The 26,791-nt window shown below is 48.6% G+C and overlaps 1 protein-coding gene across 4 annotated transcripts in view; it reads right to left on the bottom strand.

Annotated features, from left to right (window-relative positions):
• Positions 1–5,671: 5,671 nt before the first annotated feature.
• MTCL1 (microtubule crosslinking factor 1) overlaps positions 5,672–26,791 on the bottom strand; it is a 112,669-nt gene continuing 91,549 nt past the window's right edge. For 2 of the 4 annotated variants that reach the window (XM_027525534.1, XM_027525533.1), the window contains 7 exons: positions 24,699–24,866; positions 20,761–21,015; positions 15,554–15,850; positions 13,995–14,026; positions 11,423–12,899; positions 9,056–9,107; positions 6,728–6,816 (listed from right to left, as the gene is read on the bottom strand). In XM_027525534.1, the coding sequence (XP_027381335.1) occupies positions 9,069–9,107; positions 11,423–12,899; positions 13,995–14,026; positions 15,554–15,850; positions 20,761–21,015; positions 24,699–24,866 (2,268 nt within the window). In that variant the 3' untranslated portion in view covers positions 6,728–6,816; positions 9,056–9,068. Of the gene's footprint in view, positions 6,817–9,055; positions 9,108–11,422; positions 12,900–13,994; positions 14,027–15,553; positions 15,851–20,760; positions 21,016–24,698; positions 24,867–26,791 lie in introns of all 4 variants that reach the window. The other 2 variants (XM_027525532.1, XM_027525531.1) reach the window with 1 other exon arrangement.

Here is a 26,791-nt window from a genome sequence, read left to right as displayed (position 1 = left end):
TGGCTCCTGGTGTCACATTAACACTTCAGCAGTGAGAGTCTTTTAGTGGATCAGAGTGGCTCTTCCTGTGAAATGCCATAGTGGATAGGTGCCTCAGGAGGGGTAACTTGCTTTTTGGCTAGGACAGCCCTTACTATGGGATTACTGTGTTGAGGTGGATAGCAGGGTCCTGGGGGTCAGGATAGATGAGCTACTTTTTAACCCTTTGCTTTTCTCTCCAATAAAGCGTAGCATGGTGTCACATTCAGTGAAAATACCAGTTCAGGATACAAAAGTAATTGAAAATAAATTGGAACCTCTCTTCAGAAACTTGAAAGGAGTATTACATGTACAACCTAGGCAGTCCTTCTGCAAGTTCTCTTTCTCAGTCTGGTTCCTCATTGTTTCCTTTAAGACTTTTCCCAAACAGGTCAGCATGAGGTCTTCCTAGACCTTCCTCTCCACACCCCGCCCGCCCCCACCGCACACCCTCCACCCCAGCCCTGGGCAGAATCAGTCCCATGTCTGTGCTCACTCTACACTTAAATATACTATTACAGCACATATTATATTGTTTTATGATGTGACATTTATAGAATCATTTTACTTCACAAATCTAGTCTAAGTGCTTGACAAGTATTAGCTGTCCAGACCTCATACCGTACCTATAAGGTGATCATTGTTTACATTGCAGAGCAGAAAACTCAGACTTGGGGGGCACAGGTAATTTTCCCAAGGGTGTTTGGGTAGACAGTGGTGAAGCAGGGTTTGAGCTGAGGTAGTTGGACACTATTGACCAGGGGATAAGCCTCGTGGGAGCAGGTACATGACTATGTTTGAGTCCCCACAGGTCCATCCAGCCTCTGGTCACTAGGAATGTTTTATAGGTGAAGGAGCACAGTGTTCAAACCTGTGGACGGACCATAACTTGTTTGGCCTGTTTCCAAATTTTTGTGTATAATTTGTGCTGTTGTGAATCTATTGTACAAATTACACTGATGTCACTGGAATAATTTGGGGTAAATTCCCCTAAGTGAAGTGACTCAATAAGTACAAATGGTTTTATGTATAATTGCTTATTGCTTATAAACAGTTTTATGTATAATTGCTTATTGCTTAGTCATTCTCCAGAAATTTGGAACTCAGAATTTATAATTCCACCATCTATTTTCAGATGCATCCACTTCATCATACTATCTTCAGCACTTTGTATTTTAATCAGTTAAAATCACCTGTATGGGGAAGACTGGAGTTGAATAATGAGTGGTGAATTTGTTCCAGGATTACTGTGGGGATCGTGAAGTTTGGATTCCTGGTGCCCTGTTGAAGTTTATTAGCTCACTAGGAAGTTACAGAAGCGTCTGTCTTTGAAATAGACTGGGTTCATTCGGTGTACTGGACAGAACTGAGCCTAGAATAAACAAAGTTGGCTATCTTTTTGTTCCTACCCAACTTTTATGTTGTGCAGTGCTTATAACTGGGTGCCTCCCCAACCCTCCCACACTATCCAAATACCCAGAGTCCTCTGTGGTCCCCTTATAAAGACACCTTTAAAGACTAGGAACCCATTCTTGCTAAATGGCAGATAACTGACTATAGCTTAGAAGTGCCAGGTTCTTTTTGGAGAAGAAGCAGACCTTTGAAACAGAACAGGAATGGGAATCTTGTGTGATTTTTGTGCCCGAAGTGTGGGGGGTTAAGAGAGAAGCCTGTTCTTGATCCAAGGCCACTCACAGGGCTGCTGGCCCAGCCTGAGAGGCAGCCGCAGAGCCAGTGAGGGCCTGGCTTGGTTTTTATCTGAACAGCTGCGGTAGATCCTGGAGTGTGGCGGTAGGCCCTGTGGGAGCCTCAGCAGCAGGTCCTACAGCCCAGCTCTCGATGAGCGGCCTGTGGCCAGCCTGGTGGCTCGATGCTAATAATAACAGCAGCAACAGAAACCCTGGAGCTATCAGCAAGGCTGCTCTGGGTCAGCGCAGCAGCCATTTGTCAGGAAGCCTTCATTCTGGCCCGACCTTATCCTCACATCACAGTAGTGTTCTAGAAAGTTCTTTTCTTCCTTGCTTAATATCGTTCCATGGATTGCCCCCTGACCTACTGTAAAATTCCCTCTTCCCTGTGTACTGTGAGGCCTCCCCCGCCCCCCTCAGGTCACAGTACCCATCCTTCACTTCCAGGGACACACAGGCTCAGCTCTTCATCACCACTTTTCACCAGCTACCTCCTCTGCATGCCCGACAGCTGCTTCTTGCCAAGACCTCAGTTCATGGGGTCTCTCCCAGGAAAGCCTTTTAGCTCACTGTTCTCCATCACACTCACACCTGTTTACTCTGGTCTCTCATCACATGACATAAGCTCTGAGAGAGCAGGGAGCCTCTTTTTGTTTTGTTTGGTCCTGGTTGAAAGTTGCTGTTGGCAGATCTTAGTACAGGATCTTGCACATAGTAGGTACACAGTAAACCTTAATCCTTACATGCCCTGGGAATTACGTATTATTGTCACTCAAATGAGTTTTCAAGAGATGGCCCTTTAAGATTGCAGTCCTTTGTGTTCAAACCAGGATTCAAATCCAGCTTTCTCTAGTCTGAGTGGAGTAGCCCAGAGTTTACTAAAGACTGATGTCATCAGATTCACTTAGATGGGCAACTTGCTTATGACTCAGCCTGAGTTCCTGCTATACTTGTTTCCAGTGCCGCCTCAAAGAATGGTGCTGAGAGGACTAAAGGCAGACAAAGCATAACACGTACTGGTGGCCCCAGGAAATGACTGTGTTTGTAAAGACACTGCAGTGCCTCAAATTTGCGAATTGACTGAGTGGATAGGGAAGCCTGGTGTGCAGTCCACGAGGCCCCAAAGAGTTGGACACGACTGAGCAACTGGACTGAGTGTCCGATTATTCATTGTGACTTGCTTCCTTTTGGGGAATCATGAAGGCTATTTAAGGTAAACAAAGCATTTTCTTTTGTTTTAAAAATGAACAGATAAAATGTAGCAATCTATATAGTGGAATATTCTGAAAGTACTGACAGGCTGTGGTGTGGGTGAACCATGATAACAGGCTAGGTGAAAGAGGCCAGACATGTTCACACTGCAATTTCATTTACATGAAATGTCTTGAATTGGCAAAACCACAGAGACAGAAAACAGATCTGCGGGTGCCAGGCCCTGTGGGGAGGGACTGCTTAATGTGTATGTCCTTGTAGGGTGATGAAAATGTTGTGGGATTACACAGTGGTGATGACTGTACAACACTGAATGTTCCAAATCCCACGGGATCGTATACTTTAAAATGGTTTTTGAAACACAGTTAAAATCCACAACTTAAAAAAAGTCAATGAATTAGAAAATAGAAAATGATAGTTGCACTTCTCAGCTGTTTCTGGACAGAATAAATGTGCATAACTCTGGCAAGCTCAGTAAAGTGAGTGAGACACAGATGTGCTAAAGGGAATTAGAATAATGATTCGCACAGATATATATTTTTAAAAGACACGTAATCCTGAAAACCTTAATGTAGCAAGGACTGGGCAGGGCACACCCGGTGGGTGTGAGGACTCTGAGCTGGCTTGGAGGAATCTGCTTCTGCCTCTTTGTTTAGGACATAAGAGCAAATTGCACATGAGGGACAGCGGGTGGGGACGAGAACAGACAAGCAGCTGCGCTTTACCCACTTCGTGCCTCACTCCATTTGGACGGGAGTGTAGAAACTAATTTCATCCTCTTGTCCTGCCCGTGCAAAAGTTGGAGAGGTTCCACAGTAGATGGATTCAAGAATACATATGCCCGACCCTTAGAGAACTAGATGGTCAGAGGGGCTCCAAACCACTTTTGAGGCACTGGTGCCGCTGACATGGCTACGTCCCTGCAGGCTCTCCTCCAGCAGTGACCACACCACTGCCCAGGTGCCAGGTCTTCATCTGCCCCTCCCCACACCTCTACTCCTCTTCCCCACCCCTGACAGTCTCTCCTGCCTTCCCAGTTAATCCTGCTCTTCCTCTCAAGTCCAGCTCAAGCCCCGCTTAACTTAGGATTTACACTGTACTATCTCTATATTTTGTTTCTGTGTCTAGGACTCATCTCCAGGCAGAGAGCAGTTCTGTGGTGACCAGAACCTCTCCTTGTGATTCCAGGGGCCCCCCACCATCACGTCCAGGCTTCGCCGCCTTCCAGTCACCCTTTCTCTATTCTCACTGCCCTGGTGGTTTTCCTTTACTGGACCAGTCTGGTAGTGACAATCTCAGGGTGCGACGTGTAAATGAGAGCAGACCCACGAGAGTCTTCAGTCCTGGGGCTTCTGTTGGTGCAGCTGCTAAGAGATCGTCTTTCTCTCGGAGTTGCTGAACTAGTGAGAGCCTCTGGGGGCCAGGGCTGCCAACTCTTAGGATCCTGTCTGAGAACAAAGCTGCACAGGGCAGCTTTGATGTGTGTGTGTCCCGGATTGTAATTGCGCTGGATGCTGGCACTTTCCCAGTTATGAGCACCAGCAGCTTGCCTGCTTGCTTGCAAGTGGAAGTGTTAATGCGCCTCCCATCACTCATGGTGGGCAGAGGCTGACCGGGAAAGAAATTTGTCAACTTGCAGTGTCTCTGGGGTTAAGTATTTATCTTTTGCATTAAAAATTGTTAATGTTGTAAAATACATGCAGCACTCACCATTTAGTGGTGTTTAAGCGTAGAGCTCAGTGGCATTAAGTACATTCATATTGTTGAGCAGCCATTAGCTCCATCCATTACCAGAACTTTTCATCTTCCCAAACTGAAACTCTGTACCCGTTAAACACTAACTATCCTCATTCTTTCTCAAATTCCTGCTCACCATGACTTGGTGTATCTATGAATTTGACTACTGTGGGTACTTCCTGTAAATGGAATCATACAGCATTTGTTGTTTTTGTGACTGGTTTATGTATGGCCCTCAGCATGCTGTCCTCATGGTTTATCCACACTGCAGCAGGTGCCAGAATCTCCTTGCTTCCTAAGGCTGAATAGTGTGTGGATGAACCATTGATGGACACTTGGGTGGTTTCCACTCTCTGGCTACCATGAGTAAAGCTGCTGTGAACATGGGTGAACAAATACCTGCCCAGTCCAAGGCCCAGCTTTCTCCCGGGGCCTGCACCCAGTGGTGGGATTTCTGGGTCACATGGTAACCGGTTAACTCCCTAAGGAACTGTCAGGCTGTTCTCCACAGCTACTACAGCAGGCTCCAATGTCCAACTTTTTTTTTTTTTTTTTTAATGGAACTGTGGTAATGCTGGGAAAAGAGCTTAAGCCATTAGCCCATTTGCTGCTGAAACATTTTAGCTAGACGCTTCGGCCTGAAGCAGTTCTGTCTTCACCAGCACCACTTCATAAACTCCTGGTCTGTCATTCTGACAGTTCAGTCGCACCTCAGTCCAGGGTAGAAATGGCCTCTCCCACCTTCCAGGGAGGGGAGTGGGTAGGCACGTCCTGACTGTGGGTAACCTGTTTCCTCACACCCCCTCATCCATCCATTTTGGTGTTTTTAGCAAAAATGAAGTCACCTTCTAATCCTAACATACTGTTGCGGAGAGGCTGCAAAGGCTGTTGTGCACTCACAGTGCATCCCAGTCAGATACGTGAGTGGCTGTTTGACTCGCCTTCCCCCTGCGTCCTCTCTCCAGCCATTAGGAACTAAGGTGGAGGGTGCTTGAGACAAGAGCTTGGGACAGGTGCTGTTTTATAAACACTTTATTTCTTCATCATCACCTCATACAGATGCTGAGGTACCACCCTCTCTTTCCATTTGGTATGCTCGTGACTTTTTGTGGTATTTTTCCTTAAACAAGAAAATTTGGAGTAAACACTGTGTATTGCCAGTTAGTCTTCTAACAGTAATTTTTAAATGCTGTTGTATCGTCAATGCAAGAAGACAACACCAACAGTACAGTACGAGGGGGTCACACAACGTCATGGCGGGAGAGGACTCACGGAGGTGGGTGAGACCACAGCAGGGGTATGGACATGCACCCAGAGACGTGCAGGGCAGGAGGAGCAGGTGGACTTGCAGCCCAGCTGTGGCCTCTGTGCCTTTCCAGGACGCTGCCGTCTCTCCCCTCTAGGACAGAGGAGATGCCTTGTCTACGGGCTTCATGGTTTTTTCATTATGAAAAGTTCACTGAATTCGACAGGCTGAAGCATTGCAAAAATTCTTAAGAAACAAGAACGCTGACAAAATAAAATTAACTTAAAACACACTAATTCAACGTGGAAATAAACCAAAGCAAAATGTTAACAGTGCAGATTTAACAGGCAGTCAGTATTGCGTGTGAGGGTGTTCAGAATGTCTTATAATGTACATTTTTAAAACTTTCATTTTTAATTTATTTATATCATATTTACTGTTTAATATACTTTGTGTAAAAAAGATGGAGACAAAAATAGTTTTCTGAGCTATGAAAAAAATTAAGTTCTTACAGGCACATTTACTGTTTCATTCTAGAAACATCTCAGGTTCACAGGTTGAACATTCAGCAGCTGTGTTTTTGTTTTTGTTTTTTTAAAAAAACATTCTTTGACCTTGGGAAAATCAGATCTCTCCTTTTGGGGCAGAGTTCTGTTGATGACGAAGGTGTGATTATGCAAATTACAGTGAATTATTCCGGATAATCCATGCCAACCTGCATCACACGTGCGGCTTCTCCCCAGGTGGCTCCTCATCACCGAGCTCCTCCAAGGAGGTGGGTTCTCCGGGTGATGGAGCTGGTGAGGCAGTGGCGGGGTGTGGGGCCCAGCGGGACGGAGGGCGACGGTTTGCTGGTCTCTCGGGCCTGGAGAAGCAAGGCTCTAGGGATGGAGCAAGTGCAGAACAAGGTAGTTCCTTCAGAGTGGAGGAAGAGAAAGACAGCGTTACGAGAGGGACAGGTCCTCCAGGAGGGCACACCCCCCACACAGACTTCTCTAAGACAAGTGCAACAGCCCAGCAGGTGTGAATGCTAATACACACATTGCTCACGGAGAATGTGTTAAAAAAAGACTACGAATTCAACACGAATGACCATTGCCAGCAGTCATGGGAAGATAGCAAATTGTGATGAAAATGTGGCATGAGATGGGTGTAAGTGGCTTTGGAATTGGGCTGCAGCAAATGGAAAGGGGAGTCAGAGGGGCGAGTGGTCTGCATGACCCCGTGGGCCTGTTCTCGCCTGGCCGTGCACATCGTTTCAGCCTTCTGAAGCATCTAGTCAGTTGCCGCGGCCAGTCCTGGGAGGTCAGCCTCCCTGCGCCTTGGTCTGTGGGCACCCGCAGAAGGCCCCAGGATGCCATCTGGCTGCATTAGCAGCAGGGCTCACCTTCAAATCAGCTCTGCTGCTGCTTGTTCCAGGTGGACCGGCACTGGGTGAGGCCCCCACAACAGTGATGTAACACTGCAGGCAGAAACTTTGATGGAGGCAGTTTTATCTAATGACTCTTACTGGCAGCAGCGTCAAAACAGGGGAGCCCGAGTGCATTCGTGCTGCTGTGCTCCGGGCTCCTGCACCTTTGAAGAACCCTGGGGCTGGTCACCTATAGTATGTCCTCTCAAGGCCACTGCTCCTTTTTTGGTTTTACAGACTGTTGAGCCACTCGTCCTTACTCTGCAGCCAGGACAAAGGACACCCAGACTCAGGATCTGCGGGCACAAAGGTGGGGCAACTGTGGCAGGAGGAAACGAGTTCTGTCTACAGACACCCACACAACAGGAGGCTGAGGAGGGAGACCACTGTTGTGAAGAACATGGAACAAGGACCCTCAGAGCCACTCCAGAAGTAAGTGGAGGGATGTGAAGAGATGTGATGAGCACAGCAGAGACCAGACAAGGAGCATGTAGCCAGCAGAGTGAGGAAGAGACAGGGAGGGAGAAGGTGTCGGGCAGAGCACAGGAGGGTGGGGAGTGGCTGCTGCCTGGGGCCAGCAGAAAAGAAGCACTGACACACGATGATGCTAACATTGCTAGTTCTGGTGGCTTTTTACATGACTGCAACTTTTTATGAGCCCTAACAGCAGAGCTCTTATACTAATGGAAACCATGGCAACCAGCGATACCTTGCCTATGAAAGCACGTCAGCACCAAAACAGCAGAAATAAAAGCGTACGTGGGACGGCGGCTGAGAAGTCTGCTACTGCTCAGGGTCTTTTGGTGTCTTGAGGTGTGTGTGGTGGGGGTAGATTGCTGGAGTACGTTTTTGGACAGCACTGTGGCCCATTTCTACCTAGCTGATGCTGAGTGACAGGGGTCTGTTTGTGCTACCTCTTCTCTCGCATTTGTGCATTCCTACGGAAAGAAAGGCTGTGTGACCATGAGTTAAGGAGACAAAGTTCTCCTTCATGTCACACCAGCACTTGTGAGCAGAGGATGCTCTCTTTTCCTGAGAAGCCCCTGCAGTGGAATAAGTTAAAAAGGTAAGAATTCAACACACCTGGCCAGTGCCAACAATAATGGGAAGACAGGCAGTAGTGGGGCTCTCGTCCTTGGAGCACCTCTTCTAGAAAGGGCCGCTGTAGCCACTCCATCATGTTTCGTGGGCCACATGCTTGGTCTTTGAGAGCCACGTGTGTTTAAGGCCAGCAGATAAGGGGAGGTAACCATCCTCGATTGGAAACAAGGCTGGTGTTTTCTCATGCTCCTCGACCGGGGCTCTGAAGGTGGTTCTACAGTTTTGGGGCAGGAATGACTGTTTTGTTGACAAAGTTATTGAGCACTTGGTCAGCTGTGGTGACCCCTGGAAGGTCAAGATACATTTGTATTTCTTCCCTCTAGTGTGGTTGTTGAAAACAGAGGACAGCTTCCTGCACAGCACGTGGCAGTGCACACTGCCACCACAGTGCCAGTTGTCGGTGAGCAGGCACAGACCGTGCTCTGCTCAGACCCCACAGGCTCGTCAGTCCCCTCGCAGGCCGGTGTGCCTTTACCGCACAGCAGAGGGGTCTCTGCACAGAGCATTCAGCACCCAGTGGTGTGTGTGGGGGCACGTGGGCCTGTCCAGGCTGGCCATCTGTCCCTTCAGATGGATGCTGGGCCAGCCCTGAGCTACACAACAAGCTCTGCAGACAGTGGAAAGAAGGAAGAAAGCACTTACGGAGTGAGGTGGGCTAGAGTCCCCAGGGGGCAGTTAGTAAGACAGTTTGGTTCTGGACAGAAGAGACAGACAAAAGAAAAGAAAAGCAAGTAGGTTGGAAAGTACTTTACAAGAAGAACAACAGTAAAGGTTTAAAGTCAACAGGCCCAGGTGGCAGCTCCAGGGATAGCCATCCTGAGAAGTGAGGCTCAGCAGAAGTGGGTGCGTAGGCCGGTCTGTGCCCAGCCACGCAGGAGGGGCCTCACGACAGCAGCCTCTCTCTTGTGCTGCCTGTCCTCCTGTTCTTCCTGAGCTGCCCCGTGGCACAGAGCGTTTCCAGTGCCCCACAACTGCAGGTTTTGAAACAGAGCCCATTAAACAGCGGGACTGTCTTAGTCACAGTGACCAAATGACTGAGGCCCAGACTAAAACTTTCCCTTCAGATTTTCAACTGAGACATGTCCAGATTCTCCTCTCTCTCTACCTTAGCCCTCCTGTTCATAGCCTCTCTCTGCATCGTGCTACAACTCCAAGAGAAACAAAGGAGCAAGTAGCTTGTGGGGTGAGCGTGAGAGAGGGGACTTTACTGCGGTGCCCATGCCTGGCCAGGGGTCCTCCAGCACCGTGTCTTGGGGTCGCCATGAGCACTCAGGGAAGATGCCCCATGGGCTCAGAGAGCAGGGTGGAACAGAACTTGTTCTGCGGAGTTTGGAATGAAAACCCAGAACTGTCACACCATCTAGAGAGAGACTCATTTAGTAAGACAGCTCAGGTGAGGAATCATCCCCTGAAATCTAGAATAAGCTATTTTCCACAGTGAAAGGAAGAAGACCATGATATCTCAATACTGCCCAGGGAGCTCCATGCCAGTCTGAACCCCTGACACTGGCCCTGGGCCCCCTTTAAATCAGCCGTCACCTTTTCCGGTAGCAAAGAGACTTTATGGAGGACCAAAGAGTGGGGCATGGCTTTGTGCAGGTAAAGCCATCTTTGTGTCTGAGTGGTATGATCCCATTATTGAGCCGTTTCCTTTATAGTCTCACATTCATTTGTGACTCAGCATTTTTAGCCTCCAAAACAAAACCTATTTTGTCTCTAATACAAATGAACACTGCAGCCAAGCCGAGTAATGCTCTGGGACCAAGATCTCAGTCCCAGGAGATGGGCACTCTCCCTGCTAGATCCCCTGCAGCAGCAAACCACTTACCTGAGGGCACCATCTGTCACCTGAGAACAGGCAGCCTCCTCCTCAGAGCACACAAACAGCTTTCCCACAAAGACACGTACCTTTGACAGGCGTAGGCCACAGATGATCAATATTAGGTTGAACCACATAGCATTGCCGTTTCTGAAGGTCACTGGCAATTTCTCATGGTTTTATCTACTTCAGATTTAACTTTGTATTTTGAATTACACTGGGAAGCCACACATTACTTATCCCTCTGTGGGATGTGTGGATGGCAGGGGCCTCAGGTGACACAGAGAAATACACCTCTTCCCCTCCTGAGCTTTCTTCTCCTCACCTGTGCAGCTGCAGGGCCTCGGGAGGGAGCAGCTAGGGAGCCAGAGGGTGTCTCTGTGTCTCACCTTTGCCATCGGCTGACTGCCTGGCCTGGAGAGTGCCCCCAGGTGTCTGGACTCCACCGTTGGGGAGGTTTTGCATCTGGCTTCCTAGTGGGTCAGGCCTTACCCAGGTCTATACACAACGGTCTGACCAAGAGCTGGAACTGTCCTCCAGCCCCACTATTTTCATGCCTGGCATTATCATCTGACTTTGTTTATTTTGCTCATTCCTGCCGCAGAATCAGGAATTGATTTTTAAGTGGTGTGGTCCAATTATACCACATGTGGAATTGTGAATAACTTTAAGGGGCATATAATAATGATAATGTAATAGTAATGTGTGATAATATTTAATGTGTGGTCATAGGTAGCATGATAACAATAGGTGAGGTATAAGGGGGATGACGACAGTAATCTAGTTGTATGAAGGCACGCTGTTGACTTTATCCATTTGTCTCACCTGGTTTTACTGCTCAGAGAACTCTTGCACACAGAGAGGGTAAGGGGATCTGTGGGACATAAGGATGCTCTCTGCACTTAAGTCAGCACTGAATAGACAACCATGGATCACTGAGCCAGAGCATAGAACCTGAGTCAGTCCCAGAGCTACTTAAAGACCACCATCTCCTTGTCTTCAGAGGATCACTGAAGGTGGTAAGATGAGTTTCTAAGCAGCAGCTCGGGGCTTGTGTTCCTGCTTATTCTGTCCTCCCAACACCCTCCTGAACTCAGGTGATCCGGTACACAGCCCCAGGGTCCTCCTTGCCCACTTTGAGAAAGACCAGTGGTGGGGGCATGGTCGGGGGAAGACTCAACCTCCATTACCTCGATGGACCCTGGTTCGGCCTTGACCACCGCTTCTCCCATGTGGTTGTCGCTGCTGCTATTTGTGGGGCTGTGGGCAGCCTGCCTCCGCTCCTCCTTTAAGGCATGTTCCAACAGCTTTCTGTGGAGGATCCGGGCCACGTTCTCGGTGAGTGTGTAGCCAGGGGGAGCAGATAAGTCCTGCCTCAGGGGCGTGCCCTCTCCCCCCTCCTCCCTGCATGTCTCTGAGCCACCCCCAATGGGGCTGGGTGAGCGGCCCCGGGAGCTGGGGCTGGTGTCCTGGCCTGGACCCAGCTCCGGCCGGGGCTCGGCCGAGCGAGACCGACTCGCAGTCCGCACCCCCTTCTGGAAGGGGTCCTGCACCACCGGGCTGTGGTCAATGATGCTGAAGAGGCTGGAGAGGCCATCGTTCATGGCGGTGTGCACGGGGCTCTCACGAGTGGTGGTGGAGCGGGCCCAGGCTGACTCACCACACCCCTTCTGGGCCACCCCTGGGGAGGCCCTGCTACTTGACTGGTCCACTCTGGGAAGGGGCTTCCGCTGCAGCTTGGGAGACCCGTACTTGGGGGAGCAGCATGTGCGTTCAAACTTAGCTTGCACCTTCTCAATGGCGGGGGCCACCTGCCTGTTCCTGAGGCCACGGGAGGGAGAGGACGCGGGTGTGGCGCCACCTCCCGCCTTGGGTGTGAGACACTTGTGTGGGCTGCCCCGCAGGGCTTCCGTCTGTAGGCCGACACTGATGGTCTGGACTGTCTGTGTTCCTGTTGTCCGGGACCCATTGGTCTGGCAGGCCATGTCCTTGACCAGAGGCTCAACGGGGCTGGAGCAGACGGCGCTCCTGACTGAGAAGGCTACCTCCTTCATATCATCACTCAGGTTTCTGGGCATTTCCAGGCTGTGCAATGGGGAGGAGAAGCTGAGGGTGCTATCGAGGGGCCGGAGCCCCACCTCCGTGTAGTCTCGGGGGTGCCTGGAGGGGGCACAGGGCCACCTGCTGAGCACATGTTCAGAAGGGCTCCCCTTGGCATCCCCGGGGCCCCCTCGGACCCTGCTCTCGCCGACCCCCGCCATGATGCCCTCCAGCCTCCGGATGGCGGGTGGGCTGTGCAGCCCCCTCCCCCCAGCCTGCTCAGCACAGACAAGGTTCCGCGGGGGCTGCTTCTGGCAGTGCTCGGGGTTGGTCACGGTGTCCGTGGTCAGGGTGATGCTTGTGGTGAGGTACCAGGCGGCGTCAGAGAAAGGTTCAGTGCTGGCCTCGGGCCGCGTCCGCCCCACCTCGGTCCTGTCCACCCAGGGGTCTGGAGGCCTGTCGTCCCAGCTCTTGCTGTTGAACTCCTCGATGTACTTGAGGTCATCAGGGGACAGGGGTGGGGTGACGTCCTCCTTGCTACATGTGGGGGGCAGGCCCTTCTCTGGCAGGAAGGGAGAGCCATCCATCAAGCGCTGAAACTCAGACATGGACGACACAGACACGGCCCTGGGGAAGGGGAGAGGAGCGGTGTGAGCCGTCACCAGCTAGGGAGCTATGGCCCCAAGACCCCCAACCCAGCGCAGCCCACGGCCTGCCCCTGTGCACTGTGCCGACAGTCTCCGCTTGGGCTGACCCTTTGGGTTTTTATGGCCGTGGAATTGATGCAGGAGCCTTGCACTGGTCAGAATTTACTACGGCTGACTTTCAAAACTGGGGGTGGATGTGGTGCTCCAGGGTAGTTGGAGTTAAGTTCCAGGTCCACTTCGCACTGTTTTGTTTTCAGCCTACAGTGGGTCCACAGGCAGACGGGAAGCCTGGCTGTGGCCTGGCCTCTCCGTCTACTGACAGGCACCCTTGATGCCAAATCTGCGGAAGTTTCCTGAGTTTCTCGCCTTAGAGCAGACGTGACTGCACCACAGTCCAACCCGGATACAGGCGTGGTAGGGAGGAGGAGAGGCCACCACAAAGTAACTGTCATCTGACATCTCCTCTACCCGCTCGCCTCATCTCTCTCAGCTCAAGCACTACCAGTCTCCCAAGGGCAGTGGACGGTGTGAGCAGGCTGGTGCATGATATCAACACCATTTCAAACAGAAGTCCCCTCCGGGCTCACTCCTCCCCTTGCCTTCTGCTCCATTTAAACAAATTTGTTTATATGGGCCTTTTCAGACATGCCCCACCATTACATATGTGGGTTACTAGAAAATGATTACAAACACTAGCTACTTTATATTTACTTCAAGGATTACTCTTGGTAATACTGTAATAAGTCATCCTAGGAGAGCTTTTAAACGGTCTAAAATGTCTCATAGCATATCAAGAGGGAGTTTTTTCCAGCCTTTAAATCAGAAGAGAGGGGTTTCCATGAACTTTTCAAAAACATAAAACAGCTCTTGCCACGACACTAACACACATGAACACAGCACTGGCCTTTTTGTTGTTAACGATCTAAATACTGTGTACTAAAGCAACTGCTTCTCCAGAAGTTTTACTCTAAGTCATTTTTGAAGCGTCACAGTGCACTGCTGACTACAGATAGACTTTTAAGACCAGGAGGTCTTTCCTGCGGTAGTCTACTGTCATTTCATCAACTTTACTTACCTTTGAAGATTTCCCTTGTGATTTTCTTCTTCCTATAAAGAAAATAAGTTCACCAGAATCAGTCAGTACTGGCAGATTTGGGGCTGCTAAGGGTATGCTTTGCTCTTAGGAAAACATTTAAAACGTACGTGGAAGCCAAGTTTGGGCCAGGAGTGCCTCTGCCCCTCAGCCCTTGGAAGGTCAGTAATGACACCAGCATCCAGGGGCGATGAGGGAGGGGCTACGTGAGTGAGAAAAACTGGCTGTAAGCTTTGTCCCAAGGCGGCTCTTCTGTGTTTCTCAGAAGGCAGTGCTGTGTGTGAGAGCCTCAAAGCTGCTTCAGTGACAATGTGTGAGAGAGCGAGCGCGTGCAAGTGAGAGGAGGAGTAAGGGTTGGGAGGAGGGTAAGTCGGGGTAGACGTCCCCTGGCCTCAGCCTGGTACAGAAGTCAGGGTGAAAGGCACAGACAAGACATAGAAAATAAAGAAGCTACAGGATATGCTGTATGGCACAGGGAGTGCTGCCAGTGTTTTATAGTAACTGTAAATGGAGTATATAACCTGGAAGAACTGAACCACTATATTGTACACAACATTGTACACCAACTGTACCGCAATAAAAAATGAAAGAAGTCAGTGTGACGTCCTTAGATAGAGCGCTCTTGGTGTTTAAACGTCGCCCTTGGGCACTGGGAAAGCCACAGTGACCTCCACTAAAGAAGAGAACTGCATACATGGTTCTCCTGAGCAGAGGACACCCTTGTGCGGACCCAGTCCAGATGGAGTGAGGCCCCAGCCAGCAAACCCCTCAAGGATCCCCCAGAGAGCCCTGGCTACTGCAGTGGTCAACATGGGGTCACCTGGGGTGGCATGCTGGCGATGTCACCTCTGCTGGGGTTCAGGTGCCAAGGAGGAGGTCCCCACTTCAGCAGCACTGCCTGACGGGCACCCCTATCTGCTGAGCATGTGGGACAGGTCAGATGACAGGTGCAGCCACTGTGAGACCGGCTCACAGGGAGTGATTCTTAAAATTAGTCTTTAACCAGGAAAACCCACTGCCATCCTGTAGGGATTTCTGCACAGAGCTAAGCTTTCCCCTTCACTGATCTAAGTCCCATAGGTTTCTAGTGTTGGATTCTTTTTCCCTTTACATAAAGAAGGTATTTATTGTATGTCATTGGTTACTGACATTTGCTACTTCCAATGTGAAGTACTTTCTTTAAAAAAAGACTTTTCTGTTATTAATATGTTTTCTGAAATCAGAGACTGTGCTGTCATTTTAAGGAAATTGGCAGTTCTGCACTTCTGAGATGATCTTTTTCCTCCTGGATTTCACTGGACAGCTCCTGAGACTCCTATTCACATGGGACACAGGCTCTGAATTTCTGACCTTGAGATAAGCGGCCAAGTGCAGCAGGGAGCCTGGGGTCAGAGCCACCCCAAAGCTCTCACATCACGGAAGGTTCATTTTTACTAACTTCAGGACCACAATATGGAGAGCCCACAGCCTGCCAGCCACTCAGCCAGCTTCCCAAGCCCTCACCCTCCTTCGCAGGTGACTAGACCCAAACCCAGGCTGACCTCACGGAAGCAGTTCCTGAACTCCCTCTGGGGCCCACGGGCCGGGGGCTCCTCTGGCTCATCGTCCAGGGACAAGGTGTCCAGGTAGAGATTCTCCCGCGCTGAGCACCTGTCCGATTCCTTCAGCTTTGACAGCGGCCGGTCCTCAAACGCACTGGAGTCTGTGTCCATACAGGGCCACATCCCCGCAGGGCGGGGCGCCCGAGGGCTCCCTGGGTGGGTACAGGGGCGGGTGTCCCCCTCCTCTTGATCACAGAGGAAACTGCCACCTCTCCGGGGACTGTTTTCTTTCTGCAACTTAAGGGTTTTAAAAGTGAAAACAATTAGCCTGAAGACAGTGAGACATCTTACGTTCTTAAAGTTCTGGCGTCAATTTAAAAAATAACACCACAAATGCTTTAAAAAAAAAATCACAATTTTATCTGGACTAGAAACATCTGCATTAACCCCAGGCAAGTCAACCCCTTCTGTAGAGAATGTTATTGTATGTGTAACTGAGTGCTGTGCTCACGGGAAATCACACATTTGTTTTTAAAATCTAACAATGCCAAATGACACACTGAGAAATCGCTTTTTGTAGTTAACCTTCCGAATGTAAGACACATTCAGTGGAAAGCCATCAGTGACAGCAGACTTCTGGGGTGAATTTAGTTTTCTTAAATAGCAAGGTTTCCTAACAACAGAGCATGGTGTCCAAGTCATTTGGAATGGGTCCTAAATAAACCTTGTGTGATCGCCTGGGTTACAATCACTGGGTGTCGAAAACAGCTCACACTTTGCTTGAGAGGATGAAAATTTAGCTACAGAGGTAACCTAAAGATCTGGTATGACTAGAAGAAGTAAGCATGTGAGCCACATAGGCTGGAGTCGTACTTTTCCCTGACCTGGTAAACGGAAGCAGCAGGTGGAAACCACAGGAGACTGGAGCTGCTATATGTGGCTAGTCCTCTTGCTCAGTGTCCCCACCTGTAAGAAGGGTGCCTCCCCTCTGGGACTGCCAGAGGACTGCAGGGCCAGGCCCACCCTAAAGGGCAGTGTTCATCAGGGGACTACCACCAACTCCCCGCAGGCCTGTGGGAGTCCTTGGGCCTGGGACACTGATAAATGCCTCATCTCTTCACAGCGCGAGGGGCCTTCCGGAGGGGCCCATGGAACCATGGGGACGGGCAGGGACATGTGTGCAGGCAGCACTGTCTCTTCCCGTGCTCCCCTCCCAGCCTCCCCTGAGGCAGTAGGGAAATTCACAGAATCCACTCCCGTGCTCCACCATGCCTGCCTCTGGACTCGCCTCCAAGGACGGCAGAGTGCTGAGATGGTAGCCAGAAGCACTGACCCTCCCTCTGAAGCGCATTCATTTACAAAGCCTCTGTTTTAACAAAGCCTCTGTCACAAACTACATCTTGTGTCCTAACTCAAGCCTTCAGCCACAAGTGTGTCACTGGGAACAAAGCCATATGGAGCGATGGGGACAAAGGGCTTCTCCTCATTTCTGGTAATTTCTGAGGTGGGTATCACCTTTATTTTAGGAGAAAGCAGCCAGACCTTAAATGCTGGAGTTTGACACAGCATTCCAGTTGAATCAGGGAACAAGCAAAGTCACCCCGGGTATCAGCTCAGCTGAAAACCCTCTGTGCTCTCCCCCAGCCCCGCTGACATAGTTCTTTGTCATTTTCAAAGACCATAAATCGTTTTTTTTTTTTTTTAAGGAAAGCTTTTTATTATTCATCTATGTATGTCAGTGTGATTTAGTTTCAACATATCATCTCCAAGCTATTTCAGGCACAGAATTAAGATTAAAATCACATCTGAAACTGTAAATGTGCATGGAGGGTGCGTGTGAAGAGGGGGAGAATGACTACAGTGGGGAGCTACGAACCAGCACATTCTCACTTGGCAAAGCGGGGTGTCAAAAATAAACCTGGGCAGCCAGGAGCAGCATGCACTAGAGCTGGTAAGTGTTAGGTTCCCTAAAAATGAACTGGAGTGGTTTTAGCTGGAGGTGTCTGCTGCCAAGATGCCTCTGCAGTGCTGTCACAGAGTAAAAGGCCCTTAAAAGGATAGGGTTTCCTAGGAGAGTCATTTCAGACCAGCCACCAGCACCTACTGTACTTAGAATCCTGCAGGAGAACAACTTCTAGAGCAAACACCAAATTTAAATGATGTGCCTTGGGGCTTCCCAGGTGGCTCAGACGGTAAAGCCTGCAATGCAGAAGACCTGGGTTCGATCCTTGGGTCAGGAAGATCCCCTGGAGAAGGAAATGGCAACCCACTGCAGTACCTTCACCTGGAAAATCCCATGGATGGAGGAGTCTGGTAGGCTACAGTCCATGGGGTTTGCTAAAAGACATGACTGAGTGACTTCACTTCTTCAAATAATATAGGCAGCAAAACACCCTTCAGAGTGTCCCCTTACCTGAACTGTTTCCAAGAAAAAACGTTACTTTGTACACAGGTTTTAAAAGAACAGGCTTTTTTGCTGTAGAGGCAACTGATTTAAGGAAGTCACTGGAAGAGTAACAGAATGACGCTGGAGCTTTCCTTCAGGTTTTTAACAGAACCTAGAGCCTCTCTGCAGGCTAACTGGGACCTGATGATTCACAGGAGAAATGTGATGTGACTCCAGAGAAGTTAACCCTCACCATTAGGTCTGGGCAGAGACGAGCTGCCGATGCAATAGATAGTGTGTGTTACATGACCTCTACCACATTCCCACAGTCATTCATCACATAAAACTCACGAGGCACAGAAATCATGTAGGAATTCAGTGCCCCTGCACAAGTATGAAGCATGTGTTCTCGCAGTGGAAAATGGATTTACTGTTACTCCTCTCACCATCTGTCTAGGCCATCATAGACAAGGTCACACGGCCCACCACGTAGTCAGATATCGAGGGGCATGCTTTATGAAGAGCGCTCGCCTGCATGTCCAGTTCATCTGTGGAACATGCAGCTAAAAGTTAAATGAACGAACAATAACTAACAGACCTACATACGCTAAACACGTCAAGTCAGTTTCCTTTTATAAAAAATGCCTTTAACTGCTTTTCCTAATTTTCAGGATTGGGTACTGTGATTTTAAAAATGTCAAATACTGGGCTGGAGTTATTTTTTAAAGCCACAACTGTATATCTAAAGCATCAACAAACCCTCTTCTAAAAACAGCAGTGAACTCACGGTACCAATATGTGGGGTCCACCACAGATTTCAGAAACAGATGAAGGAACACCCAGAACCCACGTCTCACTCAAGTCCGTTTGCTCAAACGTGTTAACCTGGAAGACTAAAGTTCTGAGGCCGTCATCGTGGTAGGACTGTGACAGTAGTGACAAGCTGCAAATGGGCTTCAGCCCCTGCTCACTCACCTTCCCAAAGACAGTCTTAAAATGCTGCTCATATCCCCAGGACATTAACTCTTTAAAGGTGAACATCGCCAGAAGTCTTACTAATCGTTCCTTTATTAGAAATTACCCTCATTCCTCAAAGTAAAATGAAGCCCTTAAAGACTCGCTTCATTTACATCCAAGGTTATATCCACAGTGAAGCCAAGACAAGAGCAAGGAGCTTAGAGCTGACAGGCAAAGAGATGATGACCATGGTCTTGCTGGGGTGCAGGAGGGACCCTCCAGGGAGGGGCCTGGAACAGCCATGACACTAGTTAATTAACACTGGATGCATCTATAAGCACTCTGTCAGAGTACATGCTGCCTCTGCCCCGTGACTCCCACCCAACAGCTGATCCTCTGCATGGAGCACAGGCACATCGAGGGTTTAAGACAGGACAGTCTTCTCAAGTGTCACATTCTAGGCCAAACAGGAAGTGGCCAACCTTCCTTTGATAGACTCTGGGGAATTCTGAAATGAGCCAGATCACCTATCAGTTTGTGTGACTCAGCTGTGTGAGTAACCAAACCCAGGAAGGACGTCAGGCCTCTCTATCTGCAAATGCACTTGCTTCTGCTCAGGGGTTCTTGAGCCAAAAGCTCCTGGTTCTTTTCAGTTCTCACTTCCACCCTCCCTCCCCACCAGTAAGCAGAAACGGACCTTAGCCATTGCACCTGCAGAACAGAGGTCCATGTCTCAGGAATAAGACAGCACATTTTCCAAAAGGCAGCATGCTGCTGCTGCTAAGTCACTTCAGTCGTGTCTGACTCTGTGCGACCCCATAGACGGCAGCCCACCAGGCTCCCCAGTCCTTGGGATTCTCCAGGCAAGAACACTGGAGTGGGTTGCCATTTCCTTCTCCAGTGCATGAAAGTGAAAAGTGAAAGTGAAGTCGCTAGTCGTGTCTGACTCTTAGCGACCCCATGGACTGCAGCCTACTAGGCTCCTCCATCCATGGGATTTTCCAGGCAAGAGTACTGGAGTGGGGTGCCATTGCCTTCTCCAAAAGGCAGCATGGGCATTTGTAAAATAATAGGTTATTTTTCCTGCTTTCAGTTTCTTATTAATACATTTCCTTGAGGCCACCTGAATTTATAAGTGTGACAGGCTGAAATTGTATGCGATGTCAAAACTCAGCCCGGAAAGAATCCCAATCTTTCATCGTTTTCACGTGGAAATTAATTTGTGCACCACTCAAGCAGGATCACAGCTATGCAAACTGTCCTACATCTGACGCAAGGCAGGGAATGATTATCTGCAGAAAACTTGCCTCTCCCACTGAACTCATCTGTGTTTTTGAATCATTTGTTTAGTTGAAGATAATGACCTACCAGTCACCTCCCCTGACCGTGTCCTGTCTAATCACAGCTCTGCAAGATCCACAGCAGGTGCAAACAGTCTGACTTCCTACTGAATTCAGCAGTTTCTTCACTAATGGACAATTCCATTCAAGCTGGAGCAGTCACTGTGACCACATCTTTAGTGGCAGACTTAAAAGCTAGTTTGCTTTTTGGCAGAAATCACTTTCTAAGATATGAAATAACCTTGCCTTTCAAGTTTAGTCTTTTAACACCTTAAAAAAGTTATCCCCACCCCCAACCAGACACATTGAGTAAAGTTACCCACTGACTTTGCATGAAAAGACCTGTGTTGTAGGAGGTCTGACCCTAGGTCTCCAACCTGGAGCCCCTAGGATTTCTTCCTCTTCCTCTGGAAGCCCCTAGATCAGCCTGATATGGCAGAGACTCCAGAGCTATTTCAGTTTCCCCTCTTGAGTTCCCTGGTTTCCAGGCCAGGCATCCCCATTCCTCCTAGGGGCACCCTCACCTGTTCAATTCTCCACAGCATCTCCTTCTCCTGCCGCCCCCACTCCTGGCGCTCCCGGTCCAGGCGGTCGAGAAGCTCCACCTTCTCCCGGTTCCAGTTCTTCTCGCTGTGGTGGATCTGCCAGCGCAGGTCCATGACCAGCCTGTGACTGTCCGCCAGCAGCTTCTGCTGCACCTCCCTCTCCTTCCTGAATGCCCCTTTGCTGTCAGTGCAGGAGCCTGGGTCTCCCAAGCTCTTTTCATTCTTTGCTTCCAGCTGTCAAGGATAAGACATTGGAACTTAGTCCCTGACAGTCTCACATTATTAGGTGAAGAAAACCTCAGCACATTCATGTATTATCCCTGGAATCGTGTTTAAATCAAGATCTGACCAAGCTTACAGAGGAAATAATTTTCGTCTTTAAAGTCTTAATTATGAATATCTGACAGAGTCATACAGAGGTGAATAAGAGAATCCACCCAGCTTCCCACGGTCCACTCCTCAATCCCCTTGCAGACTCCGAGTCACCATGTCTCCTGCCTGTTCTGCTGTACAGCTCCTTGAAGGCAGGCACATGTCTATCCCTACATCCTTCGCCCCTCTGTGGAACCTGGTAATAGGGCAGCGATGGAACCTAGCAGTCTATAATAAACACACATCAAGCACCCAGGAGGTTGAAGACCACAAACAAGCAAGCAGAAGAACTCCCATCTAGACACCACATGCACACTGCTGAAAACCAAAGAGGAAACCTTGGAGGCAGACAGAGAAAAAAACCACCCATGGAGGCACAAAGATGGGAATGACAGCAGACTTCTCCTTGGAAACTATGCAAGTCAGGGGACAACGGAGTAACACAGTGAAAGGGCTGGAGGGGGGAAATCTGTACTTGGCAACATCTTTCAAAAATACAGGGGGATACAGGTTTTTCAATAAATGGAAACTTAAAAAAAAATTACTGTCAGCAGACCTGCATTTCAAGAAATGACAGAGGACATTTTCGGGCAGATGGAATGATATACCAGCAAACACTTTGATCTACACAAAAAATGAACACTGGAAATGACTGGAAATCCTGAATAAATACAAATATAACTCATTTTCTATTTTTAATTGCTTTAAAATACTACTCAGTGTCTAAGGTAAAGATGGTTGCAGCATGTGTGTTTACAGCTGTGTAGAAGTAAACTGACAGCAGTGCCAAGGACCGGAGGGGGGAACTGGGGTGTACTGTTGGTGACTGTGATAGACTTTAGTGCCAGATTCATGAGCACAAATATATACCCTTTTTCCTATTCTAGATAAGCAGATCCCTGACGTCCATCCATGGCCCCATGTTAATCTACTGAATTCTAATGGTTTCTAATCTATTCTCTACCTCTATACCAGAATAACTTCTTAAAAATGCAGGTCAAAATGCTTTACTCCCATGACGAAATCAGGATCAGTGTTTTGATTCTTTGAACATTCTTCTTGCCACTCGTCCATGGTGAGGTGCAGCTGCTCGGGTGTGCCATCCTCCTGTCTTCATGATGTCCTTTTCTCTCCTTTTCCATGTAGCCACTCCTGTTCATCTTCCAAGATTCTAAGCAGGACTTTGACAAACAACCCTGCCCTGAGCCTGCGGACTGAGGTGTGTGCCCTGCACACTCCCATTCCTGGGAGCCTGTGTACAGGTCTGGCAGGGCACTTAATCACTCTGTTACTAACTTTGGCCCTTTTCTGCTCTCCCACTGTACTGAGAACCCCCTAAGGATCTGTCTTTTCTGTTGGGGGATCCCTGGCAAAGCAAGCTCTGACTTCGGAGTCAGTTGAAGGAATTAGATTTGGGGATTGACACAACATGGCCTCCACTGAGAGAAAATATTTCCCTCTGGATAGAATTCAGCTGTTTTGCATTTAGTGGAAATGGGCAAAGATGGCACTATTATAAATGTACTAGCATCAGCCCACATTCATTGTTCCCTAGGCCACAAATGTTTGAGAAACTTTAAACAGTTTGGGGGCAGAAGATGAAATCTTTACGTATTACCCACTTGGCTTCCAGGTTTGAAGTTCTAGCTTTACTTCATGGTGTTCAGTGATTATCCCTGAGGCTTTATTTGTAGCAAATGTGTGGGTGGATACCAGGTTCCTCTAAAACAAAGATGAAATGTTTTGAAGCTGGCTGGCTTCAAAGATTATGCCTTCTCTTTTTGGCTATGCTTATATTTCTGAAAATATTTAGCTGTTTCCCCCATAAACATATTTTTAAAGTAAGCTTAAAGGCAGCTCATCAGAACGTCCTTACTCATTTCTCTTCCACAGCTGGCTCTTCAGGCTGTGAACGAAGATAAACAGAATATCTAGTAAGATGCTCCTACCAGGCAGTCGGCAGGATTCATAACTGGGTCAGCGGCTGCACCCTTGTCCAGCCTGGCCAGGAGCTCTGGTCTGGCTGTGCTTTGCTGCTGCCCCTGCAGAGGCAGCTGTACCTTGGCCCCTCCAGAGCCTGGTACTTCTGCCCCTGTGGGCCAGGTGGCAGTGCAGGTGAACCTGTGGGCACTGCGGAAGCTGTCTTCTGACAGGACAAGCCCTCTCAGCTTTTATCAAGACTATTTAGAAGATGTCTTCTTTCCAGGCAAGTTTTTTTTTTGTCTCATGATGGGGCCAACTGATAGAAAATCTTGATTACAATCTGCCCAGAAAAGAGATTATCTGAGATGGCGCACCATGATGGGGGAGTGGGGAGACACCCAGAGAAGCAGTCTGAGCAAGCAGATACCACACAGGAAGTGACCGCTTTCAAAGGTTTCCAGGGAGAAAGCCCACAGAAAAGAGCATTTCCGGTGCAGCCTGATCTTAGTGACCAGGGGTGTGGTCTTAAGTCTCTGAGACCCTGTGCTCCGCTGTGCTCTCGTCTCCACTCTCAGTGAAGCCTCTGCAATCTGAGACAACATGCTTCCTCCGGCCTTCATTTCTCTGTGTGAATAAGGACAGCACGACTCGTCAGGGCATGTGTAGTGGGAGGTCTACAAGGTCTTCCCAGCACTGGGAGAAATCTAACGGAAAGCATTCGTTTGCTTTTTTTTTTTTTAGAGATAACAAAACCACAACCTGCGTTTTCTTTGCTTCTGTCTGAATGATGGCCGTGTACTGATCACCATTTCATGCTGGTCAGGCTTTGGTGGCACTAAGGACATCCTTGCTCCTTTCTCCCCACCAACATTCGCTATTTCTAGTCTTTCTAATAAGGGCCACTCCAACAGCTGTGAGGTGACAGCTCATTGTGGTCTTGATTTGCATTTCCCTGAGGATCAATAACAGAGCATTTTTTCATGTATCTGTTACCTGAAGGCAAAGAAAACTCAGGCAAGAAGACACCTGCACCCCCATGTTCCCAGCAGCACCATTTACAGAAGCAATGTAAATGTTCATGGATGAATGAATGGATAAAGAAGATGTGGTACATATATACAATGGGATACTACTCAGTGGTGAAAAAGAACAAAATCATGCCATTTGCACCAACAGTGGGTGGAGCTCAAGGGCTTTATGCTAATTGAAATCAGAGAGAGAGAAATACTGTGTGATCAGAAGTAGATGTGGAATCTATAAGTAAACAGATGAAACCAAGCTCATAGGTAACACTTAACAGATAAGGAGCTGCCAGGGGGAAGTGAGTAGGGAATGGGTGAACTCCTCTGCTTTTAGTTTAAATAAACTGGATAGTAATAAAAAAGAGAGAACCTTGTTCTACACAGAATGGGGAAACAGACGCTGCTTTTGAAACACTGCTGGGTGGGAGCCGTGTTTCACACCTTGGGAGAGGGAAGAAGAGGGAAGGATGGCACCACAGGAAGGCGGGGGACCTCCCAGGTGCCCGAGGCCCTTGCTGCGGGTTTCTCCTCGCCCCCCTTTCCCAGCCAGGCCCTGGGATCCAGACCCTCCCCGCAGTTGGAGAGGAGGCCAGGCCGTACCTGCTCCAGGCGGCATGTGAGCGCGGCCCACTCCACATCCCAGGCAGCCTTGTCACCTGCGTATTGCTGCTGCAGCCGCTGGCGTGCGCGCGCGTCCTCCCGCAGCTCTGCACGCAGCTCCTCGAGCAGTGCCTTGAGGGCGCAGAACAGCGGCTGGGTCTCTGCCACCTGTGGGGACATGAGGGCAGCTCTGCATCTCATGAGGGTGAGGACAGGGGCCTGGCCAGCAAGGGAGGGGGGCTGGTTTGGGGCTATGGTGGGAATCTGCACAGTTAGGGGGAGAGTGGGTCCCCTGGCTGCTCGAGGGCCACTGGGCCGATGCTGCTAAGGGCTCCTTGGATGAGGAGGCTGGTACCATGGACACCTGAAGCAGAGATGGGAAGAAGCTGAGGGAGGCGAGGGGAACCGAGCCAGGGCTGCCAGGATGCTCTGCATGACTTCAGACCTCACAGCCCTGGTTGACAACAGGAGTAATGAGATAAACTCACCTCTGTGTGCTGTCACTTGAGTGCCAGCTGTTGAACCAGAGGGAATTAATAAAGGGCTCGTGTGTCTCATCAACGTGGTGGTTAGTCTCCGATTTGTAGTTACTAAGAGGTCATATATGCAAAAAAGCAGAGTCGTGGGGTGGGGGTGACTTTTAGGTCTAACAGTTAAAAGTAAAGGCTTAACATGCCAGTGAAGGCTTCCTTGTCCTCCCTCGAAATACAGTCACTGCCCAGAATCTCTTTTCTGCTCGCTAATGGCAGGAATAACTACTGTAACTACTTGTTTATCTTGTGCCTCCCCTGTCCCCCCACCTCCAAGTTGTCAAAGGCTGACCACCTCCCACATTTCTGGTGCTCAGCTCATGGAAGCATGCAAACAGGTCTGACAATGAAGAATGGATTCTTATTACTAACCTGCTCTACCTAACTTAAAAGATTTTGTATTTTCCAATAATACCTATTTAGTTCTATGAACACACATTTCAAAACCATGATTGCTATCTCAGTATGCTTCAGCATGGGCATTATATCAGAAGGTTTGTCCAAATGAATTAATACACCCTGAATCAATGATGGTACCTGGATAATAAAAGCCACATCAGTCCATCTCTAGAAACCAGATGGAGAACACCTAAAGCCCGTTGCTAGCTCCCTGAATGGTCTCAAGGCAATCCTCTTTGGTACATTTATAAGACAGGAGGACTTAAAAGCTCTCTCAGTCCTACCAGAGGCACTCTGTCTGTACCATGGGAAGACAGAGCCCCTCATGCTCAGAAGAATCCCCCCTCCTTGGTAAACCTCCTGTCCCAGGGCAGCAAGCCTGGGATCTGCATGCCCAGCAGCCTTCTCTCTTCCATCAGCTTGAGAGTCAATCATGCTTTTAAAACCATCTAGTCAAATCAATGAAACACACATGTACGTATGCAAAAATGGTTAGCCATGCTTGGGAAGAATTTGTGATACTCTGGATATACGTTTGGATGTTAGAAGAGAGAAATTCCTTAACATGAACTTTATCACTGAAAACGCCATAGTTTTCTCCATAATTTATATGAAAAGTTTTAGTATTAGATACAGTAGACTTTTGGTCAGGTGAAAAGGTCTGTTAGCATTTATTGCTCCTTGATTTTCCTCACCATGAAAACCAATTTTCACTTTTAACTGAGAGTACAATTCAGTTAACATTTGCAAAACTTGGCAAATAGAAAACCTAAAAATCCTGTACGTTTTTTCCAACTATGAGAATATAAGTAAATTACCACTGTTCTCAACAAGATATTCATAAAATGTGTGAAACTGTAATCAATGCAGAAGTTTCTTTAAACTCTACACCAAAAGTATTTAAAGGTATGTATGAGTGAGGTGTTAGTCTTTTCACAGATATACATCTTCCTAAGTATAGAATTTGTTTGCTAAAAAATTATTTTATGGTAGACTTGATTTTTCATCATTGGATTTTAGATTTTTAAAAAATTACTACTTTTCAAGTCAAACTATTTTAAACATAAAATCACGGTAATTTTTATCCAAACTTCAGAGCAGCTGTCTCTGTTTCATTGAAGAAAAAGCAGAAAACCACATAATAAATCACATGTGATCAGTACT

This window comes from Bos indicus x Bos taurus, chromosome 24 (assembly GCF_003369695.1).
Source record: "Bos indicus x Bos taurus breed Angus x Brahman F1 hybrid chromosome 24, Bos_hybrid_MaternalHap_v2.0, whole genome shotgun sequence".
Lineage (NCBI taxonomy): Eukaryota > Metazoa > Chordata > Mammalia > Artiodactyla > Bovidae > Bos > Bos indicus x Bos taurus.
The sequence above is the reverse complement of the archived record's forward strand: the minus strand, read 5'-3'. Positions and strand labels throughout refer to the sequence as shown.